Below are 27,970 nucleotides of genomic sequence, written 5' to 3'. Positions count from 1 at the left end.
TATAACTATTTGATTTAGTTCATTAATCTGAATAATAAATATAAAAATGAAGATATCTATTCATCAACCTTTTTTTGAAAAAAGAAAGAGAAAATTTGTCTTCTTCACCCCTTTTTTCGAAAAAAAAAGGGAGAGTTTGTCTCAACGAATCAATGGTATTTCATAACTAATTGATTGATTCGTTTTAAACGTAACTCAACGAGAAATTTTATTACTTGTTCAATTTCTAATGAATCAAGATGACCATTTTCTGATATAAATAGTCATTAATTCTGGTACCGCGAGAGGGGCGCTGATTGAGATTGTTTGAGCAGCAGCTCGTAGACCACCTAAAAATGAATATTTATTATTGGATCCATATCCCGACATAAGAAGGCCGATGGGAGCAACACTTGAAATGACAATCCATAAAAAAACACCGATTTGCATTCATTTGAGGCTGCCCAAAATACAATCTTGGGTTACGGGAATAGATAGGAATACATGAATGGTGGGTACTCGTAAAGGCCAAATGTTTCTTGTAAGATTCCACATCGGTTGGAAAAGAGAACGAAACTCTTTATAAGGATGTGAAAACCTCTCCCTAACAGACTAGTAGAGAACGCAGGTACGGGGAATACTGTGTTTCTTATTCTACTTGAAATATTGATTCTCAATCAATATTCAACAAATAATGACATCTTACTTGGATAAAGTCACAAGGAAACCATCCAAAAGCAACCCAGCAAAGCAGTGTTCATATTGAGAAACTGTTCAACTCTTTGAGTGTACATAATTGTAGGATTAACAAACTCATAAGTTGAGACAAGAAAAACAACATGATAAAGATAAGCAACTCTAAGTTACATAAGTATAACGTTTGAAGTAAATGATCACGAAAGAAGGAGAAAAATGTTCAATATGTTCAAATGTTATACTTTCCAGTAATTGTATCATTAGCTACTACATACAAGTGAGCCCCAAGAAAACCAAGAAACTCATGAATAGAAGAAGACCTCTAAATGGCTCCATAACTAACTCCCACTTGATTATACGGCCACATCCTATCCAGAAAGTCAGTAGCAATCACATGCATCTGATCCATAACTTCAAGTAAGAATATGGGGTTAGCAGCATTTCCACAAGTGGAAAGTGCATTCCTGCGCTACAGAAATAGTGCTTGCTGTAAATGCCGAAGCAGAATAAAGTAGAAGATCAGTCAGCATCACCAAGGCCATCACTTCCATCTCCTCTCTTGGAAATAGGCGCGTAGTGAGAGCTTCCTTTCTTGGTCTGTGAAGCAATTTCAGCATTCTTCCTCAGTACAGCTCCAGGTGATGGGTATGGCCGCTGTTGAAAGAGAGGACCCTGCAATTCACCATGGACGAAGGGAAGCATTTATTATCCAATTGGAAGTATTTCCATTAAATAAGAAAAAAAATAAACTGATGTCCAACACAATGAGCATTGGATTGAAGAACGAGAGAATAACGCATGTTCTAGCCAGTGTCTAGAGTTCATCGCAGAAGGGGTAGGGTCAGCGCAATACATAAAACAGACTGAAACCAAGGCTCCGTATGAAGAAAATGATTTATGATTGGCAGAAAAAAAAGAACCGAAAAATGTTGGGGCTGGAAAAAACTCTCGGGAATGAACATGAAGAAGGCACCGAGCAGTTTATATTTTTAATTATTGTATCTTCCATATGCAGTTCGTATTTTGGAAAATGTACTGTAACTCTGAAACATTTTATATGTGAAACTACATACAATGGCCATACAAGAAATGATAATTGCGTTATCATAAGGTGAAACAGTTGCAACAGCAGACAGCTAAAAGTCTAAAATCCTAATTCATCTCAATCTTACTCATTCTTCGAAGTTAAAACATAGAACAAAATGATTAGTTACTTACTGTAGCAGTAGTATCTGCTGCTCGAGGTTGCACTCCTTTTAGACCCACAACCCTGAAAAGTAATCAAAACAAACCATTAAATATCACACTTCTTCGATAAAAATATCCAAAATGAGTCCTCGTTTGACAACCATTTTGGTTTTTAGTTTTTGAAAATGAAGTACTTTTTGTTTTGTTATCTACTTTTTAGGGCCAAAATCTAAATCAAGTTCTGAAATTTTTTAAGAGAGTAGTTCTTTAAAACTTTGATTTTTTTTTTTTGGGGGGGGGGGGGGGGGGGGGGGGAATTTGGCTAAGAATTCAATCGATGAAAAGGTAAGCATAATTTTCAAAAACCAAAAACTAAGTTGTGATCAAATGGGCCTAAATAATCATTTAGTATTAAACCCAAAAAGCTAAATTTTGAACACCTACCAGCCACCACGAGGAGCATCTGAATAGGAGCTAGGATCCATTGGATCCAATTCATCATCCTCACTGTGGGAACGCTTCCTACTTTCTCGCTTTCCACCTTTCCCTATTGGAGGCTTCCCTTTGGACCTGGAAACCCATACTCAATAGCTTAATAATTAATCCTCCCCCTATTTCTGGACAGAGTAATGCATCCCCTTCCCCAAAAAGAAATGTGGAAACTTTACATTACATAGACTATAACAAAGAAGAAAACAGGACACATAAAGAGTATTAAATAGTTTGATGAAGTATTTTGAATTATAAAGACCAACCACAATTTCATGTATGCATAGATAATTGTGTCTGCATATCAAGTTATGAAATTATAATGATACTAGGATTAAGATCATTCCAACTGTTATAATAATTCAAATTTAATGTTGTAGACTTCAGAAGGCAGAATAGTATGGTAGCAACCTGTGCCATAAAAAGTCTGCAACATACATCCATACAACACACCCAGAAAACCAAAACATGGTGAAACATGTTGAATGCGCCATAATAAATATATACTTTGTCCATTTAATGTCATACATAACAGACATTTTTTAGTGGGAAAAAGAGCTCGATTTATTGAGAAGTACTAGAGGAGAATGAAAACAAATCCCAATCAAATCAGCTCACAAGAAAACTGCTTCAAGACAAATAAAATATAAAAGGTGAATAGTTAAGAAAGGTTCAGATAAGTATCACCAAGTATATGCCCTTTATCAAGCTTAGTTATCACTCGTAAGTTGTTCCCACAGGCAAATCTCTCTTGCTTACCATGCCTTTTGTTTTATTGAAATAAAGAGTACAAGCTAGATTTAGAAGTTTGTTGTAGAGGCCATTGCTATCTCCTCAGAGAGATTAGAGAGTAAAAATCATTTTCTACGCCAATTGAATTAGCTTCTATCAAGTGGCTATGCAGTGTCTTCAGAAACCTCATCCATACACCTAGATCCTCCGAGTTCTCTAAAGAATCAAGAGGTGAGAACTATGTTCATGGATTAGGAAAAATTAAACCAAAGAGGTTGCATGGCCAAAGTTCCCATACTTGATGTGATAGGAAGAAAATATTGTGTAATGGTTCCACACGGATATGTAAACATAGTAAGAAAATCTTTCACAATTTACTACCTATGAGTATGTATGCTTACACAGTGGGTTCTTGCCACATCAAATTTTTTATATTTTTGACAAGCTTATAGCTGGTTATTTGTTATTTTGCAAAATGAAAGAATCAAAGGATTTTTCAAATTGTTGACCAAGTTAATATCAGCACCAAGACACTCGTGTTGCCAGACCACTTGAACAAAATATCCAATGCCACGATTCTAGATCTTTAGTGATACAAACCCACAGTGCTAGCGCACATCTTCAATATCTTAATTATTAGGTCAGTCCAACGTCCAACGCACCATGAAAAGGGAGAAAAGGAAAAGAGGATAAAACTAGTACAGAGAACAAAAAGTGCATTGAAGGATAAAGAGGCCATAAATTTTAAGACTAGGGATCATGAGGTCAAAGTTCGACCAAATATTAACACTGGAGAAAACTATTTAGATGCAGTTTGTTCAATACAATAGTTAGAACGAACAACTGTGATCAAGGTTAAAGATTGAAGTTACTCTGTATGTCAATCATTACTCTCAACCCATAATTTTCAACATGGCTTTAGTTGATCTTACATATGTCGCTCAAAGCAACTAATAGAAAATAACTTCTAGAAAACCATAACCCACAAATCTTTTTAAAAAATTATGCTCAACTACTAAACAACTTCAAATATTGCAAAATTAGTACTGTATGTCATATTAATATTATATAAAGAAACAGAATCAATACTTAAGCTAGTCTAAAGTGAGAAGACTGTTCCATTACCTATCTGAAGCAGATTTTTTGATGGAAGGATCAGCGTTATTCTTGATGTTCTCGGTCTTCTGCTGATTATAAATATTGCTGGTTGGCAAGTACTGACACTGGGGAAGGCCGAGAGTTCTGAAAGTCAAAATGTAATTTTTTTTTAGTAAAACAATAGCAGCATATATCACGTAATCCATGAGAAGAACCAAGATATTTGTATGAATTTGTCGAAGGTTTGGGCTGAAAACTGTAAGGTCATAGAAACATTTAAGATTGCAAATTAAAATAATTGCATCTGCAGTACGCCACATCAATGGATATATTAATGTTAAGTAAAGTTCTAAAGAGTAATACTGCCGAATGATATAAGAGATCAACATACCGTGTACAATGATTACAGTAACCCCAAGCTTGAACAAGGCCTAGTCCCCAACCTCCACATCCCATGCATTTATGTTGGTCAGACGGTTGATCCTGCCACGTCCCATTGGTTGAACTTGTAGAAACCCCACTGATGAATTTAGCCACCAAAACCAACACAAAGAAGAGCGAAGTGTCAGATTTTATCCATATAAAATTGCAGTAAAAAAACAGTTAGTGGGTGTCCAACTAGTTGATTGGCAGATTGTGTCTAATAAACATGTATCATGTATGAGAGGAAGTGTGAGGAGGGGGGAGGAAGATGTACTTAATGGATGAGTAAGATGTATATGTGGGCCCTTAGTCAGAATCTAAAAAGGGCGGATAAGTAGCATAGAATATAGTAGTGAGATGGAGATGGGGAATTCATGCTTTTTCTCAGACTAGAGTCTTTTAGTCGGATGAGAGAGCTAATGGATTCTTTGATTTTCCCAAGTATATCTCCACATCCCTTTTGAGCTAGTGAATACGTAGCTAACTATGGTCCATTTCCTTTCCATTAACTCAATGACTCTAAAAAGACAGTTTTTCATGGACAGAATGTAACAGCAGCCCTTCAAAAGTTGACATCTATGATGATGTTGGGGCTTCTCGATTTCTCATAGCCATTCCTTTTAGAGATTGATGAATCTCTGGATGGCATTCAGGCTGTGCTTGTGCAAAACCATCGTCTAATTACCTATTCCAGTCCAGCTTTACCACTAACATACCAACGTAAACCTGCTCATGAATACTGTGAAATAATGGGAAACAAATATCGATTTTCAAATAGCTTTAAACAAGAAAGAGGGCATTGGGATTCCCAAACAGCTTATTAATTAGGGATTTGACTAAGGAATCCGTAAGGCAAAGCAACAATACATTTTTTGTTGTCCCTAAAGCTTATATGAACCTCTTCTAATAGTAAAATTAGATCACTAAAGTGCATAATTTTATCATACTTCAAATTTCTCCTCAATGTAATTTTCCAAGAATGGTTCAAATGATCCCACAAATCAGAAATTAAGCTGTTTGGATTAGAAGCAACTCTGAAAATGGAAGGAAATCCAATTAAGGAACTTATGTAATAATCCGATCAGGGAAAAAGAAGCCATATTCCAAGAATGGTTCATGATTCATGTTACCAGGGCCTAATTTGAAGGCAGAAGAATCTAAAGGACTTAATGCTAACTAATGCTCACCCAAGGACTCCTTGGACTGGCAGCTTTTATGACTATAGAAGAACAGTCCTGCTTCAGATTTTCTTTAAACACCAACAATCACCTTATGTAATAATGCAGACGATTAATGATAAAAATTCCAAATCGATTTGCCAAACAAGGATGTATCTCAATAGCTTTTTTGATATAGTGTGTTCACTCATGCACCATCTCTTTACTTTGAAGTTTCTTAATGAAAAGATCTTCATTTTTTTAGCTAGATATATATATATCTCCTTTACCTTGCACAACAGTTGCAGTATCTTGAACCCTGCACGAGGGTCATTCCGCTTCCACATGTGACGCATTTACTTTGCCCTGAAGTTTGGTCGTTCCAAGACCCAGGAGCACTAACATTCAAGTGTGCCAAAGTTGCCTGATGAGATGCAACAGGCGGCTCCCACTGGGTTACCTGGGTTCTCCTATTGTAGTAGTATTTATGGCCTGTAATCATATGAAAAGTTGTCAACAGGAACAAAACTGCAAACTATATTAATCAGCAACTTTCTTCTGAGCATCTTTTTCATTGAAGTTAGGAAAGCTACGAATTTGCACAAGGACATAATAGTAAAGGTACAACATAAGCATCCCAATGTATAATTCCATTCTCAAGCCTTGCGAACTTTGTAGAGAAGATTCATGAGATGCCAAATAAACAAGTTTCCACACAATTCAAGCTGATTACTCAAGCCTTCAACGTATAGACTCTCCACATCAATGACTCACAAAAAAGGTTGGGATGCAGGACAGGACTAAACATGAAGATTCTCTATGGTTTAGTTGTTAAGTGCTACCTCCAGTCTGATTTTGAGCAACCAGCAAAGAACAAAGGACAGAATGAATCCAGATGTCCAGCAACTCACAATTAGACAACGTTATTTATTTTTATTATTATTATTATTTTTTTATATATATATCGGGAAGATGTAACCAATCGTTAGAAGCTTTAAAATGCAAACCAGGAAGTGGATGGCCGTAACTAGGCCTCAGAAAGAATGCCTTCCACGTTTAAATGGAACTTGCTACAAACAAAGTCAAAATTACACTAACTGAATGCCTTCCTGATAGCTACGTTACAACAATGCCAAACAAGAAACTTGGAACTGAAGGCCACTTTCTCAAGTATAAACCTTTAAAGATACATCATTCTTATTTTTAGGGGAAATCAGAAATTTAAACATGCATCGAGAAAAAGTATGGTAAAGCTGAAACGACAAGGATTATGGTGTTGGAATCCTCCAGCTTTCTTGTCTTTTCTCCTCCAGATAATGCATAAGTATATCAAAATCATAAATACATTAAATCTCTCACCAACCTGTTGTTTGATCGACTGCCTCCATCCAATCTTCTGGAAGGGATACAGCAGATGAAAGTTGCAAACCAAAAGACGATTCAGTGGGCCTTTCCCATTGACTCTTCCCAGTGCTTTCATTATAGTAATATGAAACACCACTGCCAGGGTCTTTAGCCTCCACCTATGCAGTAGAAACATACAAGTTTATAAAAAAGGAGGCCTAAGGACATACTTCCAAAAAAATGTATCCCAACACATCTTCATATTTTACTGAAACTGTTTGGAAATAAAAAGAGTTCTCTCTTTTAGACCAGTCAATATTCTCAATCACACTTTTTTTTTTTTTTTTGGTAACTCATACTTTTGGTCCCTGGGATACTAAACTTCTGCTAGTCAAACGGATTTTAAGGCTAACACATTTGATTCTTGATTTTTAAATTTAGTTTGTATTTGTTCCTTGAAATTTCGAACAATGTTTACTCCGAGGTTTGAATTTGATTTTTAACTAGTCCTGAGGTTTAAAATAGGTTCCTAAATAAAGTTGTCTGCGAACAATGTTTACTCCGAGGTTTAAAATAATGTCATTGCAGTGGACTTTGTTGAAACAGTCTTCTATTTTTTATTTTCTTTACATGGGCATTTAAACAAATTTCAAATACCAGGCGCCAATTAGAAAGAAAATTTAGATGTCGAAAACCAAACATGTCACTTTTGAAATCTCAAAGATCAAATAGAAACTAAATTCAAATCTTAAGAATTAAAAGTGTTAGCTTCAAAACTCTCGGATCAAATGGAAATTACGTTCAAATTTTAGGGACCAAAAAGTGTATTTTACTCTTAATTATAAAAAAGCATAAATTACAATATTCCCATCCAGTTGATGGTTTACCAACAACCATATATGATACAAACAAATAAGTCCCTATTACAGTAATGGCCGCCTCAACCCCATAACAAGGTCCCCTAGACGCTAGGTATACTCACTCACATATGGGAAACTGACCTTCCGTAATTATTCTGTCAAAACTCATTCACTTCACAAACTTAACTGTTTTAGCAAACACCACACTGGTGTGACAATGAAGTAATCTACTGTAATCCAAAATAACATAATTATAGTTGATATTAAATAATATTATTTCTGAAACTAAAGTGCTACATTGACTAAAACATCTAACACACTATTCTTTAACAGTCCACACCCGCCAAGGGTCCAAACACATAAAAAAAAAAAAAAAAAACAATTGTTTCAATATCACCCAAAGATTCGAACAAGTGACATCAGAGACCATGTACCCGACGACACCGCCCCTTGGGATCATATGCACTAATATTATGATTATTGTTCATATGAAACAGAGGCTAGTAATATTTAAATGTATGATATATTATAACAAAGTAGATTTAGTATATTTATTGATCAAGTACATAGGGAAAAATGGTTAAACTAACATTACTCTAGAATAAATAGTCAAGCATGTTACATTCTTACTCGTTGGAAATATTTTGTTAAATACATCCAATTCGAACTCAGTCACGAAACACATAACAATCGATATCAAAGAAAAGTAACCTAACTCACAAGATGGAATAGGCAATACTAACATAAGTTGGATAGTGAAAGAGAACACAACATAGAATTGGTAAGGAAATTGCAAACAGTACACACCCATCCATGAGGCAGCTTTTCTCCTTGCAACATTTGATTTGAAATAGCATCAGAATTTGCCTGTAATTTAATTTAAGGTCCGGTTACTGTTCTGATAACTGATTGAGAGAAGCAATTGAATAAAGAGTATGCGAAGGAAAATTGAACTATAATTGCTATCAGGAGGCCACAAATTCAAATCCCAAACATGATACAAAATACTATTTATGAATCTGAACGAAATTTAGGTGCATAAGCTTTTCTTTATAAATCTGCTTTTTAAAGATAAGAAAGGAGAAAATTGAAGTGTTTACTCAGCAGGAAGAACAGGTAATATCGATTTTACCGGGTCAAATTGGTCTGTGGCTAACTAATAAGACTAAGACGCAGCTGCCAAGGCTTGTTTTAGGAAGTTTGGCATATCATTTCTTTTAATGAATAACCAAGCTTTCATTGAGGGAAAAAAAAAAAAAAAAAAAAAAAAGAATACGAAGGCATATCAATTCTTACAGAATTGCTATGTTTTGCATCTTCTTTAAGAATACCCCTAGCTTTTAGCTTCTGCTTGAGGTACTCGGGCAATTCTTTGGCAGAAGAACTTTGTTCTGCTTCCCTAACCTGTCCCTGGATTTTCTGGTCAATCGTATTATTTCCTGAAAGCGTGACAACAATGAAATGAACCAATTTGGAGGTCAACATCGAAGTCAAGCAAAAAGAAAAGGTTTTTACCGTGGGTAACAATTCCAGGCTTTGAAGCCCCATAGAAAGCACATCCACCAGGTACGCCATAACCATTTCCAATTTCCAAGTTCCCTGCATGAGAACAAGATGTCATTCTCCTTGAAAGTGTGGGATTTATTGCTTCTATTTTTAGGGTGATGTCCTTTCCATATTGTCTTTGCTAGTGTGGGATTTATTGCTTCTATTTTTTCACCTATGTCCATCATGAAGGATTTTGTAGAGTAGACCCCGTCAGTGCTGGAGAGCCAAGTCAATAAGTTTGCTTCATTTGACAATACCACTGGGGCAAGGTTAAGGCTTAATTTGGCCCATTCTGTATTAACTAATATTGAGCGACAACAAGAGCAAGTGAAGAGAAAAGTTCAATAGAAAGATTACAAAGTACCAACCTTCTTCGGGAAGATTCAACTTTCCCCTTTTCATAGCCATTTCTGCACGATGTTCAGAAGTAATCTTCAAAAGATGCTCCTGAAGTAACATTAATGAAGGAAAAATACATCAAAGCTACAAAATATGATAATGAATAATAAGCTTTTGTGTGTATAACAGGTCATGCATTATCAACACGAATGAAAGAGTCCAAAGAAGATATCCATGGCTCTCACAATTCTTCGAGAAGTATTTTACATACATAATCGGGAATTGGAGCTTAGGCACCCGCACCCACCCCAAGGACCAGACCCATGTGACATTGAAGGTTTTTGGTATTGAACTCACTCAAAGGTTCAAACTTGGAACCTCTAAGCCAGTATGAGCAAGAGAACCCAAGAACTTACCCACAGGACTAATGCATTAATCCTTATGAAGTTTATTGGTTAGACTAATGCTTAAAAAGTAATAATCAGTCTTACTTAAGAGAATCCTATTGTTCTCGCATTGTACTACACCACCCAAGTCCACCTGTTGTACATTCATAGACTCAATACAAGACAACTGTTTCTCAAGAGAGTAAATAAATAGGGACCATGGTGGCAGTGATGACATACAGCTAACTCTGTTGAAGGTGTAGCTATCCAACATTCTAAAGAAAATTTATGAATGAAGGTTGTATGAAGGTAGAAAATTACTTACTTTAAGAGCACTTGGGTCATAACGTTCTGAAAAGATATCTGATCTCTCCTCTGGAAGTCCATCTGCATCCACGGAGTCTCTGGGAAGAGAAAATATATTTAGTTTCCATTATTAATTTTGAACTGTAATAACTCAAAAACAAATGAAGAACCATCACCTTCGGCTACGAATAATATTTTGGGTAGCAAGTTCCTGTTAGGGAAAAAACTAATTAAAGCATTTGAAACTAAAATGATTTATTTAGATAGATAAGAGAGTGTCCGGAATATGAATAAAATTACAAGAGGAGAGCTAAAGAAATCTAAAGGAGAATTAAAATAAATATATAATCCTCTCCAATTCATATGCAAGGGAAACTTCAGGCACCATGAGGAAGCTGAAAGAGAACCAATATCCCCACATTTTTGTGGTGCAGGTTTCTCTTTGTCTTGAATACTCTCGTCTCCCTCAACGAAATCTACCCATTAAAAAGGTTAGACATGGACATGGAAAACATATACAACATGACACGAATACAAAAACATGTCAATTCTAAAAAATTAGGACAACACGTTGAAGATACATTTTTCAAAAGAATATATATGTACTTCAAAATAGATTGAAAATGTATAAATAATATGAAAAAAAAAAAAACAATTATGTTAGGGTTGGATGGACCTCTTCTGACAACTTTTTTTTGTCTAAAACAATTTCATTGATGGTATAAAAATTACAAAAGCAGGGAGACCCCACAAAGGAGTTACAAAGGAGTATGGTAAAGCTATAGTGGTGAAATAAGGGAGAACATTACACCAATTCACAACCGTATTAACTATAGCATAAAAAAATCTATAAAAGAAAGCTCTTTCTCAAGATCTTCTATTTCTTTTTGGCCACAAATTCCAGAAGAAGGCTCTTATATAATTCTCCCAAATCGTCTTTTTTCTCCTTTTTTAAGGGATGCCCACCAAGGGTGTAAGCGAGGAGGACATGGGGATTTTCCGAAATGTCCGCATACCAGTTAAATGAAGAGAGGAGATAGTACCGAAGGTCTTCGCAAATTTACATGACACCAAGAGGTGACTTTGAGATTCTGATTTCTGTTTGCGTATAAAGCACCATCCCAGGCAGTCTTCTCTTTAACTTTTCAAGAGTATATTAATAGCTTTGTGAGATAGCTCCCATGGGAAAAATGATATTTTTTGGGTAGTGTCCTTTCCTAATCTAATCATAAAGAGAAAATTCAGTTTCTGTATTGGAGGGGGCTATATCACGCAAGAGAGAGCTGTTGGACAAGACACTATTTGTCTCTAGGTTCCAAACTCCTATATCAGAACTGTGAAATAAGGAAACAGTGGACAGGCAGTGTAAGAAGTAGGCCCAAATTCGTCAATTTCTGTCTCTGGTTTCATCTCAATCTCAAGTTCCAAAAGCCAAACTCTGTGTTCCAGAAATCCTTGATAGCCCCATCTTTACTAAGAGAAAAAAAAAATCAAGGGAAATTTTCTTGCAAGAGTCATTTCCAATTCATATGTCCTGCAAGAAGGGAATATTTGCCCCATCACCCAGTGTAGGATAATCTGTCGTGAATCAGATAGAAATGTTTCATAATGGCTTTCAATGGACCCTTGGCTGTTCCAAGGAGTTGCTGCCCGATTTTTTGTTGAGAAGGGTAGTCCCGTATTTTGTATCAATGACCTTCCTCTAAAGAGCTGTTTTCTCACATTGTAACACCAAATCCATTTTGCAACGAGGGCTCCATTTCGATCTTTCAATTTGTGTAAACCAAGCTCTCCTTTCTCCAAGGGGTGAAGGAGATTATCCCATTTGACAAGATGAAGACCCTTGCCATCATTGTTACCTTTCCAGAGGAAATTTATGGGCAATTGATCCATAATGTTACTCACTTTGGTTGGCATTCTATAGATGGCCATATAATAAGTTGGACGGAGGATTGGCAAGAGTTGCAGTCTTCCACCCTTTGAGATATGATTGTTTTTCCATGAGAGGAACTTTCTTTCCACCTAACATCAAGCCATGATGCTACGTCAAATAGCTGCACAATGTTGAAAAAATTATCAAGCACTTGTTCTTTAGATGAGAACAACATAATGTAATCGGCTAACTATAGGTGATGCATGCATATCTAGGGAACTTCTTCCCATAGAAAAACCTCGAATGACTTTTCTATTTGAAGCATGAACCATAAGAAGACTAAAGCAATCCACAACCACAATAAAGAGGAAGGGGGAGAGGGGGCCACCTTGATGGAGGCCTCCAGTAGCCAGGATCTTTCCTCTCAAACGGTTGTTGATGATGATTGAAAAATTAGGAGAGGATAACAACCCCAAATCCATTTCCTCCACGTTGGACCAAAGCCATTACCCACAAAAATTTCTTCAAGAACATCCCAAATTCACCTTATAAAAGGCTTTTTCAACGTCCAGTTTTATGATCAGCCCTTGCTTCTTTTTCCATTTCCAATCATCAATGAGCTCATTGGCTATTAAACAGGCATCAAGTATTTGTCTACTAGACACAAAAGCTGATTGTTGCTCAGTGATAGTATAAGGAATTGCCTTCTTAAGCCTTTAAGAGAGAATCCTAGCAATGATCTTGTACATACATGATATGCGGATAATTGGGTGGTAGTCTCCCACATTTCTAGCATCCGATTTCTTTGGAATGAGGAAAATATAGGTCTCGCTCAAGCTAGCATTGATGATACAATTCTTGAAAATCTTGGAATACTCATTATTTCAGGTTAAAGGACGTTCCAAGACTTCTTATGGAATTCAACAGTAAAACCATCTGGCCCCATTTTGTTTGTCCCCATAGCCTAACAAATTTCTGCTCTACAAAAGCTTTTTCAAGATATTTAGCTTTTTGGGGAGAGATTGGATACCAATTGAAGTTAGTTGGCAGGAACCTACATCCGTTTCTTTTTTTTTCTTTTTCTTTTTAACAACAAAAGCATCTCATTGATATAATGAAAAGCAAAAAGTGTTCAAAGGTTACAAAATCAAGAACTAAGAAACGACTACAATCTTCTTCCTCGTAAACATTAATGAAAACCGAACAAGCTAAAATCGAAGTTATCTGAAATAAAAGAAATTTTGGAGTAACCATAAATGCCAATAAAAAACTAGAGCACATGTTGGACGAAAAAAGGCTTCTTCCAAGAAACCTTTTGAAATTTGAACCAACAATAAAAATGTTGACTTAAGTGATCCAACATCTTAATGAGAAAGAACAATAAAAGCCTCGCGATTCTTCTAAGAAAATTATATCAAATAGAGACTAAAAAGGCTTCTTCCAAGAACCCTTTAAAATTCGAACCCAACGAAATAAATGCTGACTTCAACAAATCAACGCGTTGATGAACAGATTCATTATCTTCAGAAGAAGCTGCTTCCATATTGCTTTTGGACGAAGACGCAACATTTCATTCCTCCATCCCCCACAGAAGTTCTGAACTTTTTTTTATTATTATTAAACTACCATTTTGGTCACTACAATCCGGTACACAAATTCTAATTTAACTCATGTTATTTGCAACGTCTAAATGTATTCTCTCTACTCTAGAAAACCATAAAATTAGTCCCCATCAGAACGAAGGTGATGAGGGGGAAGCGCCATCGAAAACTTCTATAAAAAAATGAAACATAACATGAGGGCTATGCAGAAAGCAAAAAGAGTCAGGCTGAATGGGGATAGCAATGGAAGAGAGCGCCGTCATAGTATTCAGAACTAAGCTGACAACATTTAGAGGAATTTGAAAAACTGAAACATATTAAACGTGCATACCTGTTCCCTCAACACAGCATCCCGAACAGCATTATCAATGTCTCTGGTATCGACATGTGACCCGAATTTGCTAGAAGCCGAGACAGCAATATTAAACACACCATCATGGGAAACAATGTTCTGATCATTTCCAAAACTTGGGGTTTTCTCTTGATCAGAAGAGATTACTACAGAACTATGAACTTCTCCCAGTTGACAAGGAGAAATTTGGTTGCCAAACTTTTCAAGTTCTTGCACTTCATTTTGGGCACAAGATTGAGATTGAGCAGAACCTGATTCCTTGAGAGAACTATCTTCAACACTAGAACCAATTGTAGTTTTGGACGAATCTCCTGAATCTGCAATTGCTGCAGTAGAAGTCGGCATCCCCGGAAGGGCTTGGATCTTGAAAGCTTTGCTGTACTTGACCAGCTGCTTGTGGGAATTTGAGGCAGATTTGAGTATGGCGGATTGCTGATGCGGAAAGACGGTATGCGTCGAATTGAAAGGATATAATAGAGCGCCGAATCGGAAAAACCTGGTTGTATTTCTTGGCGGTTCCCAAAACTGTCCGGAAATTGACCGCTCCACAAAATCTAAGCTTTGAACAAAAAAAAAAAAAAAAATTAAAATATTTAACCCTAAAATTATGCTAAATTAATAAAAATAAAATACATTTAATTTTTTTAAAACTTTAATAATACCTTTAAATTAAAATATATATACTTATTTTTAAAAATATTCATAAATTTTAAAAAGTTTTATTAGGTTTAAAAAAGATGTATTATATTATTTTTTTTTAGTTCAAGACATTAATATTTTTTAAATCTAGTAAACATCTTCAATAAAAATCACGAAAACATAGATAAAAGGTAAAATAAATAAATAAATAAATAAAATAAACAATGAAATCCAATTTTTAGTTTTAAAAAAGTTTAAAATGATTTTTAAATTAAAAAAAAAAGCTCGAGATTTATTTAGAGGATATTATTGAAACGTTATTTTTTAAATATTTAATCTTAAAAATTTATTTTTGAAATAAAGTATTAAAAGTTTTCGTCTAATCATTTTTAAAATTATGAGTATAGTTTAATGGATTATTTTAGAGATATTATTAATAATTTTAAAAATTATATATTTTTTAGACTAAACGTCGTTTTTATTAATTTAACCTTAAAATTAAATAGATTTTTTAAATACATTACAATTTTAAATGGTATTTTTTAGTAATAAATTTAATATATTGTACATTATAGTGCATAAATTGTAATTTTTCTAGAAATAATGTATCATATTTGGCTACTAATATAAAAAAGCAACATTAAAATAATTGTAAAATAAAATATAAAAGCCCATTAATTTAAATAATAGAAAATCCCAATAAACTAACACATAGAATTTAATTAACTAAAAAAAAATCAATTAGATAAGATTAAAAAACTGTAATTTATTTTTTTTTCCTTTTGAATATATATGTATTTAGTAAATATTATTACTTTTTTTATTAAAAAAATAAAGCTTTAAATTATTTAATATTTAGTTTTTTTTTCCTATTTAATATTTGTAAAACGATTAATCATTAAAATAATAATAATTAAAAAAAAAAAGGGGAAAACGGTAGAAATAGAAAAGGAAAATAAAAAAAAAATGGATTCTGAATTAAAGAAGAAGAAGAAGATCTGTGAAATCAAGAGAGGTTGAATCCATCTCTGAAACTGAGAGTGTTCTTCCGCAAATCTCAGCTTTAGGCTCCAAATTGTTCTTCACATCTGTAGCTCTTTATACTCGGATCTCTCTCTCTCTCTCTCAAATGGTAATGCCAATTGGGTGTTGACGAATTTCTCGAGTTTTCAAGAGAGAGCTCGTGTCCGAGGGGAAGATAACAATGGGCGGCGGCTATGGGTTGGGTTCTGTTTTTGCTCTGCAATCATGGCAGATGATAATGTTTGCTTTGCTACTTATGGTTGGATCTTTCTATTTAGGCACTCTCTTCGGCAACAATGTTCCTATTTATGTTTCTCACCTTCCTTCAAATTCCACTTCATCATCATTACTTGGTACTTTCGTCTCTCTATGTTTCCTAATTTTAGTATTTTTTTTTTCCTATGAAAATGATGCTTAGTTCTTCGTTTAGATCTTGATTGTTACCCGTGCACTGCTAGATTTCTGCGTTCTGGATTGGGTTTGTAGATAGGTTGTTTTATTGTTATTTTTTCTCCCTTTTAGCACCAATTCCTTTGTAGTTTTCATAGTACAGGGATTAGGAAAAAAAAAAAAAAAATTAAGGATGTCTGGGGTGTTGCCTTGTTTCTGGCAGTGATGCTGTACTTCTTTAAGGAAGGCCCACCATCGGTTGGTATAGGAAAATGTCACTTGGAAGGGAGATGCTTATTAAACAAATTATCTCCACGGGGATTAAGACTACTGTCACCACTATCTTTTTCTGCTTGTAGGAATGAAACTCAAAATTCATCCACTTCCACCTTTTGAATTATTCTAGTGGGTGAATGAAATTGAGCTCTTGCTCTAGATATGCAAAATGCATAATATAGAAAGAATACGAATTAGGGCTTTAAGTTTGTAGAAATTATCAGGCAGTACTCTTCACGATCCTGATCCAGAGTATGCGCCTATCCACCAATTAAATAAATAACTATCGGAAACGAAATAATCCCTTATTTAGTAAGTCCCTTTCTCACAGAAAGAAGAATAGGAACGAAAAAAAAGTGGAAAGAATCCAACTACAAAAAAAGAGATCTTTTGTATTGTTTCTTATCTCTATCTATTCCTATATTCATTTCTTTCCTATCTCCCTATTCATAGAGATAGAATTCTTTATTGAGTAATAACTTAATTCTTCACTAAAATACTATTTATTATAAATGTTAATAATCCATCATTTTTACTTACAAAAAAAAACAAATTGGCTATTCCATTAGTTGTCTCTCTGAAACACGGGAAATATGGTTGCAGTTTCACATTAAAAGTGGTCTTCAAATGTTCAAATGATCGTTCCCTCTGGTGGAATTTAGGTTCTTTTATTTCAAGTCAACGATGCTGCCTAAGAAATGTAAAACCTACTTATAAGACAATCTCTGACTTGTTCTTTGTATATCCTTCTTCTTTCACACACTCTCCTTTTTAGATCAACATGTGTGTACCTTCTGGATTTGTGACATACTCTTGTGCTTTTAGGGAACTTCAAAGGTCTGATTTTATTGCTGCAATCAATTTCTTGACTCAAAGTTTATTACTTATACTGCAGGAAATTCCTCAATGTCAAACCAAGTGTCAATCACTTACAGGAAGGTACCACTTTCAATTCCAGAGAATGGTATGGATGTATGTCCATTAAAATACGCTGAGTATATTCCTTGCCATGACATTTCTTACCTAAAAGAATTGCTTCCGACATTGGATCTTTCAAGAAGAGAAGAACTTGAGAGGCATTGCCCTCCACTTGAAAACCGCTTGTTTTGTTTGGTACCTCCACCAGAAGACTACAAGATCCCAGTAAAGTGGCCAACCAGCCGGGATTATGTGTGGCGAAGCAATGTGAATCATACACACCTCGCTGAAGTTAAAGGAGGACAAAATTGGGTCCATGAGAAGGACCAACTATGGTGGTTTCCTGGAGGTGGTACTCATTTCAAACATGGGGCGCCTGAGTACATCCAAAGGTTTCACTGTTGACTTATTGAACTTCCCCTTTCCTCTTTTATTTGTTTCTTATTGGGACGTGAGTCTACTCACACCCTTATCAGTGGGATCATATTAATCTGTCCAGCAGTTTTAATTTAATTTTCTGTTTGGGAACTGATATTAAAAAATATTCCTTGTAATTTCTGATAAATCTGAACAACAAATAGGTTTCCTTGTCGGACTGTTCTATTTATCCTATTTTATGCAACACAGATTAGGAAACATGACTACAAATGAGACGGGCACACTAAGCTCTGCTGGAGTATATCAGGTTTTAGATGTTGGCTGTGGCGTTGCTAGTTTCTCAGCTTATCTTCTTCCATTTGACATTCAGACAATGTCCTTTGCTCCTAAGGATGGGCATGAGAATCAGATTCAATTTGCACTAGAGAGAGGTATCGGTGCAATGATTTCTGCATTGGCAACAAAGCAAATGCCATATCCCTCAAGTTCCTTTGAGATGGTCCATTGCTCAAGGTGCCGTGTTGATTGGCATGAAAATGGTATTTCAGTACTTTTTATGCACAAAAACATTTGTTATTCAATTTTTGTTATAGTCACTTACTACGGTCCTCTTCTTGTAGTTATTACTTGTTAAAAAAGAAAAAGAAAAAAAAAAAAAAAAAAAAAAAAAAAAAACTTTAAGGTCTCATCTTTTAAATAACAGCAAAATGACTACTAATTTTAAGAAACCTCAAGAGCAGTAGTAAGATAATGAAAACCACGATGCCATTATCCATGTCTACATTTATGGTTGCCAACTTTATGAATGTTGCTACTTATTTACCTTGCTAGCCCTGTGTAAGTTCAGATTCTGTTCCGGGTAATAAACGTGACACACTGAATTCTTTTATGAAGGCTCTTATATGCCTTCATCTTGAATCTTGTCAGGTTGACTGCTTTGATGTATACCTGGAATTCATTGAAGTTACACTTTGTCCTTCTTCTCTGCAGATGGTATTTTACTCAAAGAAATTGATCGGCTTCTGCGGCCAAATGGATATTTTGTCTATTCAGCTCCCCCTGCCTATAGAAAAGATAAAGATTTCCCAATGATATGGGAGAAGCTGGTAAATCTGACAACAGCAATGTGTTGGAAGCTCATTGCCAGAAAGGTTCAGACTGCTATCTGGATCAAACAGGAAAATCCATCATGCCTTATCATCAACGCGGATCGTAAAGTTGTGCAAATATGTGATGCTGAGGATGATTCTAAACCATCATGGAAAATACCTTTAAGAAACTGTATTCATGTAACTGATCAGTCATATTCTCAGAAGTTACCTCCGAGACCAGAACGCCTTTCAGTATATTCGAGGAGTCTCAGAAAAATAGGTAACTCTTTTCTTTCTAAAGAAATCCTCCTAGTTGTTTTTGGCTCTTCTGTTCACCAAGCTCTCATTCAAAAGCAGGAATTAATCAACTTAGAAAACCATTCAATAACTTTCCTGGGTTATCTTTGTATTTCCTGGATACCCTTTCTTTTGAACAATAACTTTGGTAACTTTTTGGAGTTATTGTCACTTTAAAAAACTGTTTGGAATGGCAACTTATTTAAGTAAATAGGAACTTTGTTTATTAACCGTAACAGGTAACATCATTGGGCTAGCAAATGGTGCGAGGTGAACCTTTGTTAGTTTACGTTCCCAAGAAGTGTCTTAATTATTCTAATTTGGGACTATTTGCTCTTACCTAGAAATTTAATTGCCGTGGTATATGATGCAATCCTTGTCTTCACTTACAGGTGTCAGTCAAGAGGAATTTGATTTGGATACCTTGTTTTGGAAAGCTCAAGTTAACCAGTACTGGAAATTGATGAATGTCAGCAACGCAGATATTCGAAATGTCATGGACATGAATGCTCTCTATGGTGGATTTGCAGTGGCTTTGAACAATTTTCCAGTCTGGGTTATGAATGTAGTTCCTATAAACATGCAAAATACACTGTCTGCTATATACGACCGGGGTCTGATTGGCGCCTTTCATGATTGGTAAGTTATTTCTTCTCCAACATCTTCCAAATATGAGCAGTATCATACTTTTTGGCATACAACTTTTTTACTACTTCGGAAAAAAATCGAAGAAGTTTTTGGGGCTGTCTTGGGAGAGGTAAGAGCCATGATCAGCTTTCATGCTTTCTTCTGGTGTTGCTGTCTAAGGATCTTTGTACTATTATCAGTGTCTCTTTTGGATAGATTTAAAATATATATATATATATTTTGTACTGCCCATTTGTTTCTTTCCTATGTCTTAGTGAAAGCTCAGTTTTCAAGTATCTCATGTAATGTAGGTGTGAACCATTTTCAACTTATCCGCGCACATACGATTTGTTGCATGCATACCATCTTTTTTCTCAGTATAAAAGTGGTGAAGAGGGTTGCTTGCTGGAGGATATAATGCTGGAAATGGACCGCATTGTACGACCTCAGGTAATTAATTTGGTTCCTGTAATTTTGCAAGCTTGTACCCACATGAAGAAACAAAACCCGTCTTTGCTTCTCATAAGATTTCATGGGCATGGCATTGCTGTTGTCAAAGTTTTTTGTAATGAAGATCTCTTGCTATTGGCATTAATCTGCTACTGTTACTGATTTAAACTTCAAATTGCCTTTGAATAATGTCCATGTACAGGGATACATCATCATTAGAGACGAGCCTTCAATAACGTCAAGAATACAAGAAATCGCTCCCAAATATCTATGGGACGTCGAAATGCATACACTGCAAACTAAAGAAAAGAACCCAGAATCTGTGCTGATCTGTAGAAAGAAGTTTTGGGCAATTATCTAAGTTCTTGGCTGTTGTACAAATGTTCTCTCTTCAACAGGTTCTCTCTCAAACTTGTGCTCAGATGAAACCACAGTTTTAAAAAAATCCCACCATTTATAACTTATATGCATAGAAAAAACCACTTATCCAACAACTTTCCCTCCTCCCATCCATGTTCTGTAATCAAAATAAAACAACCATGAAAGAATGTTTGAGAACCAAAGTAGAATTTAAAGATTCTATCTCTTGCTCTGTAGTGTTTAGTTTTTGCCATATTAAAAACATGATTGGCATTTGATTGACAGGATTTGAGTGTCAATATGCAATCTTCCACTAAGAAGACTGTCCAAGAGAAGGCTGAATGAATGGGAGTTTTGGCTGATTCCTGAGTTTCTTCCCCAAGTAAACAAGATTGCACCTCTCAAATGGATTGTCAAAAGAAAGTCCCAGTGACATAACTGCCCTTTCCATGTTACCATATTTTAGAATTATGTCTAAAACATTGAGATTAATCTACCCATCTTCTAAGAACTGCTTTATTGTTATTTATTTATTTACTTACGTACGGTGTGTTTGGAATGACTTTCTAATTTCTTAAAAAAAGTGTTTTAAAACATTTGGAAAGTCATTCCAAATAAGCTCTAAATTCTAGTGTTCCTATTCCCAACACTAGACAACCAAATGGGTCAATCGAAAACGGTAATCTCTGGTTTCTTATTTTGTGAATCTCACAATTTATTAATTATTTTACAATGTCGTACTCTCATATCTATTGATGATCTAATAAGGTGGGATCTAGAGACTAATGATTATACCAAGGCCTCCAAACTGTGTTGATTTAAGTTCGAGTAAGGGACTAAGACGTGCAATGACAAACACTAAAAGGGTTACTTCTTCCAACAAGGCTCATGGTAAGTTACTCAACTTAAGATCTTTAAATAATGAGTATGATTGGATGAAACATTAGCATATGCTTGTCTATCAGCTTGCTAATTTGTGTTGGTTCAGTATCTTTATATGTTCCCAAACACTGAAAAAGCCAATGTCCCAACTTCCATTTTAGACCAAATTTTTGTGCTTTGTGAAAGCCAAGACAGAATAATTAATCTCCCAAATCCATACGCCTAACTAAACCTAAAACTATGCAAACAGGGGTTCTTAAGCCCTCTTTTCCCTTTAAAAGAACTGTTATTTGATTAGATTATAAGCATGAATCATATACATTATCGTTGATCGACATAAAAAAATAGTACATGAATGATATAATTTTTTGTTACTAATATTATTTAAAATTTATTGATATAGTATATCAATCTTAAGTTCGATGAATATTCAAACAACCACTAACATAAGATGCAGAGTCAAATAATATGGTATATTCAAAGTATAGAAGCAAACAAGATTGTAATAATCAATGGTAGACATTTATCGTCGATAGATATCAAACATATCATTTGAGCTTTTGATTATAAACCCATCCTTTATATTTAAAATAATGTATACACATTCCATTATTTTCAACAAAATGTCAGTTTGAAATCCACGCTCTCAAATATTTTGTTACTTTTATTTTTATGAATTCAACAACACAGGGAGCGAATATTCAAACTCGATAATATATGTCTTAACCAATTAAATTAAGTGATCAATCTTAAAAAAAAAAAAAAAAAAAAAAAACCTAGAAATTAAATGTAACAAGGAAAGAGAATGAAAAAATGGACACAAAATTATAATCATAATTATAATATTTAAAAAAAAAAAATTCAAACCATATAAATATATTAGTCAAGTTGTCCATAAAAAAAAATCAAATTAATCTCCTAAAAAGATATCAATCAATCGACGTTGTCGAGTTAATATCTGATATCATATATATACAACATCGAGTTGATATCTGATATCATATTAGCTCATAATTGTCTAGACAAACTAAAATCAACTACAAATTGCATATTTCTTATAATTAGAATAAAAGAAAAATTATGACTTTGATAAGGTAAAGAGATATATTTGATTAATAGGAAGAATTGTGAAAAAGAACCAAAAGGGTTTGAAAAGATTGACCTGAAAGACTGTCTCCCAATCACAAAACAACAAATTTTGAAGCAAATCTGAGTATGCTTATTTGTCTGCTTCATACCTTCATGACTCAATTCAAAAGCCCTACAAAACTGAACTAATTAAACAAAAAAGAATCAATCTTAGTTCTTACTCGAACGTCGTCCTTCAATGTCGTCCGATCAATCCAAAACCTGTTCGAGCCTATTTAACGAATTTTGAATTTTGCTGAAATGACTCGAGCTCGTCGTGAATTCGTGTATGAGCTTGCAATTTGTTCTTGTGAGTTCTAATATAGATATAGATAGATGATATATGTGAATTTTATATAAAAAGATTTTGATTTTGCTTACATTAAAAGTCATGGGAATGATGATACATTGTTGGGACACACCCTCCTTGTGATCCATGTCTGTTATCATCTTCTCGAACCGATACTGATGCCCCGAGATTTAGATAAACCAATCTAGAATCGAGATTCAGATTACCGATGTTGCTGTTGCTGCTACTACTGTGATCGTCGCTCATCGGTGGATATATTGGAGACGATGAAACATCATTGATATTAACATTGACATTGGCATTGGCATTGACATTGATATTTCCTTCTTCTCGAGATAGAACCAATGCAGCGGACTGAACCAGCTCGAGGCAGAGCCTAAGCTTGTTCGGTTCGATGTGGGTTAGTCCAGGGACAGCGCCTTTGAAAAGGAAGTCCGAAGTTAGGGTTCTTAGGATATCCAACGGTGTGACACCATCGACCGTTTGGACATTCGGGTCGGCATGATGATCAAGTAAGACAGCAACCATGTCGGGCGACACCATTTCCGCCGCCATATGGAGCGAGGTTTTGCCTGTCGGACCGGCGGGGTAGTTAACGTCGGCAGCGCCAAGCTCAAGCAAAGCCTTGACAACTTCCCGGCTGCAATTCTCCACAGCATAATGTAAGGCCAAAGCTTCATCAAGATTCAACCCTTCACCCATGACCATGAGCTTTACAAGCTCAACGTCGGAGGAGTCTAAGGCCCTTCTCATACGACGAATCTTTTGATCTTCGACGTCGGCGGCAACCGATAAATCATGATGGTGATGGTGATGGTGGTGGTGGTGGTGGTGGGGGATTAGAGAACGGCGGGCCATGGAGGATTTCAGCCGTAATTCTTCTATTTTAGCCACCATATCAATCGGTAAATGTTTGGCAAGCACCTCCGGCGGGAGGCCGGATTGAGCCACAAGGTTTGAACAAGTGGACCAAAGTTGATGCATTTCTTGCTTTCTTGAAGCTAATAAAACCTTCATTACATCTTCAATGGAGGCCTTACCCACCATGCTTCCCAATTGCTTCTGCCAAAAACCCAAAAACAAAATCAAATAATTTCTCAATCTAATGAAGAAAAAACCCAAATTTAGAAAGTGTTCAACCAAATTACTTCAAAAAAAAACCCAAAAAGTCCAATAATTCATCAATTTTAATCGAAAAAATTCAAAACCCAAGAAGGAAATCAAATAATTTCTCAATCTAATGAAGAAAAAACCCAAACTTATGAAGTGTTTAACCAAATTGCTAAAAAAAAAAAACCCAGAAAAGTTCACTAATTCTTCAATTTTAATCGAAAAAATTCAAAACCCAAGAAGGAAATCAAATAATTTCTCAATCTAATGAAGAAAAAAACCCAAATTTATGAAGTGTTTAACCAAATTGCTAAAAAAAAAACCCAGAAAAGTTCACTAATTCTTCAATTTTAACGAAAAAACTCAAAACCCAAAAAGGAAATCAAATAATTTGTCGATTTAATGAAGAAAAAACCCAAATTTAGAACGTGTTCAACCAAATTACTAAACAAAACCCAAAAAAGTCCATTAATTCATCAATTTTAATCGAAAAAACTCAAAACCCAAGAAGGAAATCAAGTAATTTATCGATTTAATGAAGAAAAAACCCAAATTTAGAAAGTGTTCAACCAAATTACTACAAAAAACCCAAAAAAGTCGACTAATTCGTCAATTTTAATCGAAAAAACTCAAAACCCACATGAGATAATAGGATTTGAGCTCGAAAGTCAAAAACTTTGTCATAAAATCCAAAGGAAAAAAAAAAACCTGAGTGAGCAAAGCGAGCTGTTCAACGCCGAAGGCTCTAGCGGCGGAGAGAGTGTCAAGAGCAAGATCAACGGCGGAGGAGCAATGCGTGTGCCAGCACCCTCTATCGCCGCAATTAGGCCTCGGCTCTTGCTTCTGCGGCACGATCGAAACCTGTCCACTGTACAAAAACTGCAACACCAACAAAAACACCTCGTACCCCACCGAGTTCACGGGAATTACTTGGGAAGTAGCCGCCCTGGACGGCGGAGACGGCAGCGGCGGCGACCCAACGGGGCTCAGGAGATCGAGTCCTGGCGGGTCCGGGCCACAAAAGAACTTCCTGAAAAACAAGCTCCTAGCGGCTAAGATGCAGCGGTGGGCGTGGACGAGACGGCCCTCCACGCTGAAGGTGACATCGCTGAAGGCTTGGCCGTTGATGAGGAGGTTAAGGTAATCTAGAGAAAGGGATCTTAGGGAGTCTTCCAGGCTCATGGCGGCGCTCCTGGATTATGATCAATTTAAAACCCCCCTGGCGGCGCTCATGGAGGAGCTGTGGTGGCGCTTTGTTGCTATCAGATATTTTTTTCTAACAACGGTGGAGAATTGCGAAATGGATGCCTCTTTTGGGCGGCTGAGGTATTATAAAGGGTTTTTTTTTTTTTTAATTTTTAAAAACCATTGATTATATATATATATATATATATATATATATATATATGTATATATATATATATATGTATGTATGTATGTATGTATGTATGTATATGTGTGTATGTATATATGTATGTATGTATATGTATATGTATGTGTACGTGTGTGTCTATACGTATGTGTGTATGCATGTACGTATGTAGATATATGTGTATGTAGATATATGTGTATGTGTATATATGTATGTATGTATATATATGTATTTATGTATGTATATATATGTATGTGTATTTATATATAATATGTATGCGTACATGTGTATGCATGTATGTGCGTAGATATATGCGTATGTGTACATATGTGTGTATATAATATGTATGTATGTATAAATATGTATGTATGTGTATATTGTATGTATATATATGTATATATGTATGTGTACGTGTGTATGCATGCATGCATATAGATATATGTGTATGTGTATATATGTATGTATGTAGACCTCCCGTGCAAGGGATGAGATTGAGACAGAGAAACCTACGGGGTAGGGATTTGGCAAGCACGAAGATAGAGATGAGAATATAATCTCCGTCCTAATCCCAATTTAGTTAATAAGGAGAGATTTTACACTTGTCTGAGTTCGACTCTACAAGTTAAATAGACATCTGTAAAGGTATATAATTCACGTATTTTATGAAACAAAACTATAGGAATATCAAATTATTGAGGAGGGGTTTGATGGAATATTTTAACCTCAAACTATATGTTAATTTTATAATAAAGTTTTGTATGAAGAGAAATATAAGTAATGTAGAGAGAGAAAGAGAGAGGAAATAAAATCCATTGGATTGACAGCACAGACCACTGTCTGTCTTATGATGTCTAAGACCATGGACTTCACATTTGACTTGTCTTTTCACATTTTATTCCCTTTCTCTCTCTTCACCTCTTTTAGTGCCTTTTATTTCTACACTACTTTTCTCTAAACCCCCTCAAGTTTCTCATATTTACTCCCACACCCCCACAAAATTATTCATCTTTTTTTTTTTAGTCCCTCCGACGTAGTTTAGTCGATAAAATATTTCGACGTAGTTAGAGCCTTGACACCGAAACTTCAAGGAAAGATGAACTAGACTTCCCTTTCACGTTATCAGATCGTCAATCAAGACGAGTTTATCATGGCTGGCTCACTTATGTATCATAGTTGGTTTAGTCATAGTGTTATATTAGGACGGGCCTACATATAGTAGTTGATTCAAGAATTGAGCCGTTCCTGATCTGTTTTGTATGATTTTCATGAGATATTGTGTTGGGATAGATCGGAAAACTTAAGTGTGGTTGCCAGCTAGCCCTAATTGTACTTGGTTTATCAGAATTGACTCGACATGTATCATAGTTGGGATTGATAGGGACTACCCACCTAGACGAAGTATGTACTACATAGTGACAAGAGCCCATAACATTTAAAAGAAACCGAAGCCGTGTGAGTGGAGCATTTTTATGTTCGATTAGGCAACTCTTTTCTTTTCGAATGGTATATAAAATTACGTGACACGTGACTAGGGCATCTTAGAGTAACGAACAAAAAAAGAAACGGTATATTTGAGGAGATAGAGCCAATGGAGGTGAAAGGGTTGAATGGTTGTAGCTATCAATCAAACTCACAGTGGTATATTTATATTTATGTGTATAAACAATTATTTATTTTCTCTTTGAAAATTACATAAATAGAGAGAAAAAGAAAGAAAAAAAACAAACACAAAGACAAGACAGATTTTGATATTTATTAGGTTACCTTCTTCCAACTATATCTTGTCTGTCCATTGCTTACAATCATCAAATCTTCTTTGACTTTTGACTTTTGACTTCGATTCATTCTCTCTCTCCCCCATTATCATTTTTTCAAATTCTACATCGATTTAAGAGAGAAACGAGTGCCAATAAGGATGTTAATCTGAAAGAAGTAGATTGTGAGATCCTAGAGAGAAACGTGTACTAGTGAGGATGCTGATCTTAAAAGGAGTAGAATGTGAGATCCCAGAGAGAAACGAGTGTTAGTGAGGATGTTGATCTTAAAAGGAGTAGATTGTGAGATCCGAGAGAGAAATGAGTGCTAGTGAGGATGTTGATCTTAAAAGAAGTAGATTGTGAGATCCTACGTGATTGGAGAGAGGAGCAAGTGCCAGCAAGGACATTGGGCTCCGAAATGAGGTGAATTGTGAGATCCCACATTGATCGGGAAGAGAAACAAGTGTCAGCGAGAGCACTGGTCCCGAAGAAGGATAGATAGTGAGAACCCACATCGGTTAGAGTGGAGAACGAAACATTCTTTATAAGAGTGTGAAAGTCAGTCTCTCGTTGTCTTCCTCTCTCGCCCCA

General features: G+C 35.4%; 3 protein-coding genes across 7 annotated transcripts; 1 reads left to right on the top strand and 2 right to left on the bottom strand.

Moving 5' to 3' along the window:
- Nucleotides 1-704: 704 nt before the first annotated feature.
- LOC111791012 (WW domain-containing protein) lies at nucleotides 705-14,918 on the bottom strand. Of its 3 annotated transcripts, none has more exons than XM_087122354.1 (15): nucleotides 14,351-14,918; nucleotides 12,451-12,567; nucleotides 10,722-10,756; nucleotides 10,565-10,643; nucleotides 9,883-9,961; nucleotides 9,482-9,565; nucleotides 9,263-9,405; nucleotides 8,774-8,833; nucleotides 7,126-7,285; nucleotides 6,053-6,254; nucleotides 4,574-4,702; nucleotides 4,210-4,326; nucleotides 2,308-2,433; nucleotides 1,894-1,945; nucleotides 705-1,347 (listed from the first exon to the last, which is right to left on the bottom strand). In XM_087122354.1, the coding sequence occupies exons 1-15, from the start codon at nucleotides 14,714-14,716 to the stop codon at nucleotides 1,195-1,197; spliced, it is 1,902 nt and encodes a 633-aa protein (XP_086978480.1). In that variant the 5' UTR covers nucleotides 14,717-14,918; the 3' UTR covers nucleotides 705-1,194. The 3 variants fall into 3 exon arrangements, with proteins under 3 accessions (XP_086978480.1, XP_086978482.1, XP_023527950.2); XM_087122356.1 differs by having other exon boundaries at nucleotides 12,451-12,599; nucleotides 14,351-14,492; XM_023672182.2 differs by lacking the exon at nucleotides 12,451-12,567 and having other exon boundaries at nucleotides 14,351-14,917.
- Nucleotides 14,919-15,970: 1,052 nt separating this feature from the next.
- LOC111791350 (putative methyltransferase PMT7) lies at nucleotides 15,971-21,331 on the top strand. Of its 2 annotated transcripts, XM_023672643.2 has the most exons (8): nucleotides 15,975-16,386; nucleotides 17,595-18,009; nucleotides 18,245-18,534; nucleotides 18,986-19,366; nucleotides 19,776-20,022; nucleotides 20,322-20,460; nucleotides 20,663-20,858; nucleotides 21,106-21,331. In XM_023672643.2, the coding sequence occupies exons 1-7, from the start codon at nucleotides 16,215-16,217 to the stop codon at nucleotides 20,819-20,821; spliced, it is 1,803 nt and encodes a 600-aa protein (XP_023528411.2). In that variant the 5' UTR covers nucleotides 15,975-16,214; the 3' UTR covers nucleotides 20,822-20,858; nucleotides 21,106-21,331. The 2 variants fall into 2 exon arrangements, with proteins under 2 accessions (XP_086978932.1, XP_023528411.2); XM_087122806.1 differs by lacking the exons at nucleotides 20,663-20,858; nucleotides 21,106-21,331 and having other exon boundaries at nucleotides 15,971-16,386; nucleotides 20,286-20,426.
- Nucleotides 21,332-23,163: 1,832 nt separating this feature from the next.
- Nucleotides 23,164-25,566, bottom strand: LOC111790076 (BTB/POZ domain and ankyrin repeat-containing protein NBCL). Of its 2 annotated transcripts, none has more exons than XM_023670874.2 (2): nucleotides 24,959-25,566; nucleotides 23,164-24,202 (listed from the first exon to the last, which is right to left on the bottom strand). In XM_023670874.2, the coding sequence occupies exons 1-2, from the start codon at nucleotides 25,430-25,432 to the stop codon at nucleotides 23,213-23,215; spliced, it is 1,464 nt and encodes a 487-aa protein (XP_023526642.2). In that variant the 5' UTR covers nucleotides 25,433-25,566; the 3' UTR covers nucleotides 23,164-23,212. The 2 variants fall into 2 exon arrangements, with proteins under 2 accessions (XP_023526642.2, XP_023526644.2); XM_023670876.2 differs by having other exon boundaries at nucleotides 23,164-24,199.
- Nucleotides 25,567-27,970: the final 2,404 nt, after the last annotated feature.

Source organism: Cucurbita pepo, chromosome 3 (assembly GCF_057944985.1).
Source record: "Cucurbita pepo subsp. pepo isolate OVF chromosome 3, ASM5794498v1, whole genome shotgun sequence".
Taxonomy (NCBI): domain Eukaryota; kingdom Viridiplantae; phylum Streptophyta; class Magnoliopsida; order Cucurbitales; family Cucurbitaceae; genus Cucurbita; species Cucurbita pepo.
This window is presented reverse-complemented; position numbering and strand designations above follow the sequence as displayed.

What these genes read in the sequence shown, in the direction of transcription:
- LOC111791012 (XM_087122354.1), bottom strand. Translation starts at nt 14,716, where the DNA reads ATGCCGACTTCTACTGCAGCAATTGCAGATTCAGGAGATTCGTCCAAA. An exon ending in ATGCTGTGTTGAGGGAACAG is followed by an intron (nt 12,568 to 14,350) that starts GTATGCACGTTT and finishes GCTTGATGTTAG; the next exon opens with GTGGAAAGAAAGTTCCTCTC. An exon ending in ATGCAAAACATAGCAATTCT is followed by an intron (nt 8,834 to 9,262) that starts GTAAGAATTGAT and finishes ATTAAATTACAG; the next exon opens with GCAAATTCTGATGCTATTTC.
- LOC111791350 (XM_023672643.2), top strand. Translation starts at nt 16,215, where the DNA reads ATGGGCGGCGGCTATGGGTTGGGTTCTGTTTTTGCTCTGCAATCATGG. An exon ending in GCGCCTGAGTACATCCAAAG is followed by an intron (nt 18,010 to 18,244) that starts GTTTCACTGTTG and finishes TATGCAACACAG; the next exon opens with ATTAGGAAACATGACTACAA. An exon ending in ACCGCATTGTACGACCTCAG is followed by an intron (nt 20,461 to 20,662) that starts GTAATTAATTTG and finishes GTCCATGTACAG; the next exon opens with GGATACATCATCATTAGAGA.
- LOC111790076 (XM_023670874.2), bottom strand. Translation starts at nt 25,432, where the DNA reads ATGAGCCTGGAAGACTCCCTAAGATCCCTTTCTCTAGATTACCTTAAC. An exon ending in AGCTCGCTTTGCTCACTCAG is followed by an intron (nt 24,203 to 24,958) that starts GTTTTTTTTTTT and finishes GGTTTTTGGCAG; the next exon opens with AAGCAATTGGGAAGCATGGT.